At 44.2% G+C, this 3598-nt stretch overlaps 1 protein-coding gene across 1 annotated transcript; it reads left to right on the top strand.

Annotated features, from left to right (window-relative positions):
* Positions 1-733: 733 nt before the first annotated feature.
* On the top strand, positions 734-1675 carry LOC129340152 (olfactory receptor 12D1-like). The gene has a single exon (XM_054994756.1). It carries the CDS (start codon positions 734-736, stop codon positions 1673-1675), a length of 942 nt encoding a protein of 313 aa, XP_054850731.1.
* Positions 1676-3598: the final 1923 nt, after the last annotated feature.

Raw genomic sequence — 3598 nt, 5'->3', positions numbered from 1 at the left:
TGTTTTTCTACCACAAAACACCTGGATCTCTTCTAACTATGAAACAACTATTACTCAACAGAGAGAGAGAGAGAAGTAAGCAGACAGTTTTCAGTGGCCCCAGACAAAAAAATGTTAGTAGGTCCCTTGATTGTGCACAGTGACCTTCATTGGCTTAAAAGGAAGGCTTCGGCTAATCTGTTCCGCTGTGTTACCTGCCTGCCACTCTCGATTCAGTAGGGATAACTAAAATGTTGCTCACTATTTATCTATTCCTCTCATCAATGACATGATCATAAGTGGCATTATGCATCCTAAACTGGAGCTTTCTGTGGTTTTGCTGTTGTTATTTCCAACAATCCATCAACGATGTGGGGGGGGGAGTCTGGGGGGAGGCTCCTTCTCAGGCTTTTCAGCAATAGCTGCAGTTGTAGTTCTGCTCCCTATGAGTGTTAAGGCAGAGTAAGATGCTTTTTCACAGAAAGTTTAGATTTCCCTATTGCAATGAAAATATTGATAGACCGGCACATAACTTTTGACTGACGATTACTACTTTCTGAGAACCGGTGTTTGATCCCCCAAACCAGTCCTTTGGGGAAAAAAAACATTTAATTGATACGGATCTTTATATTTTAAGTCTACTACTCTGTGGAATTCTTAGTAATGTGCCTTTTTCATTCTTCCAGTAAAAATTGTGACGTTCTAAGATATTTGAGTATATATATATTTTTTTCCATTTGCTATCCCAGACAGAATGGAGAATCAGACAGAGGTCACTCATTTCATACTGAGGGGCCTAACAGATCGACATGACACCCAGAAATTCTTGTTTGCTGTCTTCTTGGTCCTCTATCTAGCAAGTCTGCTAGGAAATGGTGCTATTGTATGTGTGGTGGTGACAGAGAGCCGACTTCACACACCCATGTATTTCTTCCTCAGTAACTTGTCTTGCTTGGACATTTGCTATTCAACAGTTATCATTCCTAAGATGCTTGATGGCTTCCTCTTGGCTCACCGAAGAATCTCCTTTATTGGATGTATTGCCCAGCTCCATTTCTTTCATTTCCTGGGCAGTAGTGAGGCTCTTCTTCTGGCAGCTATGGCATATGACCGATACGTGGCCATATGCAACCCACTGCACTACCCAGTTATAATGTGCCGAAGAGCATGTCTTCTATTGGCGGCAGCCACATGGACCATGGGATTCTTCCATGCCCTGATGCACTCCATCATGACCTCCCGACTGTACTTCTGTGGCCCCAATATTATTGATCATTTCTTTTGTGACATCAAGCCGCTCCTGAGACTGGCCTGCAGTAGCACAATGCTGAACCTTATCCTCCTCAATGTTGTCACTGGCTCCATTGTCCTGATCCCATTTATCTTAACTCTTCTCTCTTACCTTTATATCATCTCCTTCCTGTTCTTGAAGGTCCAGTCACATAATGGGAGATGGAAAGCCTTCTCCACCTGCAGCTCCCATCTCACAGTTGTAGGGCTGCTTTATGTGCCAGTGCTGTTCAACTACCTACCTCCATCTTCAGGAAGCTCACCACGAAGAGACATGGTCGCCACCCTCATGTACAGTGTAGTTACCTCTTTTTTGAACCCCGTGATATACACCCTCAGGAATCAGGAAATGAAAACAGCCCTGAGGAAAAGCTTGGGTGGGCTACTGAATTCTGTACAGATGTGAGTATAATGAGAAATTTATTTGTGATGCTGTCTCCTAAAGCAGACAATAAATACAGCAGTTTGAGAACTTCTGTGTGGGGAAAAAACCCAGCCCCAACATGGAAATGTAATTTAAGGAAGGGGAAATTTTATGTTAGGAAAACTTTTAAAGGAGAAATATCTGCTGTCCTTGTTTTCATTGTCCAAACTAGACATGGGCACGAACAACATTACAAACAGAAAAAACCCACAGCCAGTTCATCTATTCACAAACAAGCCATTCGTGAGGCTCCATTCTAAACAAACAAGTTGCAAGCCTCCTTCGTTGCCTTCATCAGCCATTCATCTAGCCAGACAGTCTGGTGCCTTTCAATCAATTATCCTGGCAACGGCAGGGACTGAACTCTGTCTGAACTCCTTCTAGCTTTCCTTCTGGCTTTAACCCTTCAAAGTACTTCCAGCAGAGAGTCCTGTTTTTGCCACTGTGAAGAGAAAATGACAACAAAGGGGGAAACCCATGGATCATGCCTTTCCCAGGGTGCAATCTCTCTGAAACTTGGGGGGGGGGTGTCTTTGGAGGACAGTGAGGACTATGTCCCCTGCAAATTTGGTGGGTATTGGACATTGGGAAGGTCAGTTTATGGGATGTTTAAAGGGCCCCTTTAAACATCCTGCCCCTTGCATGTGGCAGGAAAGGGCCCTTTCAACTATCAGCTGGCAGGTGGCAGGGGGGAATTCCCCCGTCACCTGCCAGCTGATAGTTGAAAGGGATCTTTAAGGGGCCACGAACAATGAACATGTTTATGAACAGGGTCATGTTTGTTACTGTTCGTTGTTCGTGGATGGCAACGGACAATGAACAGCTTGTTCATTTTTTTCCCGTTCGTGCCCATGTCTAGTCCAGACCACATGAAATAAGAACATTTGTTATCTGAAGAGGGACATTTTGGTTAAGTTGAGTACAGTTCAGCTTTTGAAGATTTCTGGAGAAGATGCAAAACCCACTTCTTCAAACAAAAATTTTGTGGCCTGCTGAGTGGGAATCCTATGTTGCTTTCACTATGACCTGCATTAGTTTATTATGGAGTACTTTTTAAAATTTGGTTATGGTGTTCCCACTCTGGTGTTTGACTGTCAGAGACAGCTTGTGGGAACCCAGACCGTACACACTACAAATAGTAATGTGTGTATTTTGACTCTTAAAAAGTCTAAAGCCTAGTTCTACCTAACAGCTAAGCATCTATGCTATACAGACAGTTGTGGGACACCCATGACTGAAAGGCAAAAAAACCAAACAAACCACTCATTGAAAACTAGCAGTTTAGGGAGAATGGTTCTGGCCTATTTGTCTCCCTGACCTGCTAGTAGGGTTGCCAACCTCCAGAAGATGGCTAGAGATGTCCTGAAATTACAACTAATTTCCAGTTTACAGGAAAGAGTTGCCCTGGAGAAAATGGCTGCCTTGGAAGGTAGACTCTATGGCATTATACCCAGATTACTTTTCTCCCCTCCTGAAATGTGAAACCCCCCAACTCAGAGGAACCAGCAGCCTAATTCTTCCATTTATGCCACCTACATCCACACATTTAGATTCCTGGCTCCTGTCCCTGTCAATTCCAAGCTGACTGCACATCTTCCCACTTCCACAAATTCCCAGAAATCCTGGCTCTTTGCCCAGAAATTAGACCCTCCTTCCTGGGAGTAGAACAAATCCTGGCTTTGCTTCTGAGCCTCACGCATTGTAGAATCTTTCAGCACCATGCTCTTGCATTCTAGTCCTTTGTGGTTGCTGTGGATACAGAAGCCCCAGAGAGCTAGAGTGACCCAAGCTGGGTGAAGCCACTCAGTTGGACGGATGCAGCATGGAAGTGCAGAAGCTGTGGCCATGACCACGGGGGAAATACACAACCAGGTTCTGAGTTGTAACAGGTAAATAAAGTCATCC

This window comes from Eublepharis macularius, chromosome 12 (genome assembly GCF_028583425.1).
Source record: "Eublepharis macularius isolate TG4126 chromosome 12, MPM_Emac_v1.0, whole genome shotgun sequence".
Lineage (NCBI taxonomy): Eukaryota > Metazoa > Chordata > Lepidosauria > Squamata > Eublepharidae > Eublepharis > Eublepharis macularius.
The sequence above is the reverse complement of the archived record's forward strand: the minus strand, read 5'-3'. Positions and strand labels throughout refer to the sequence as shown.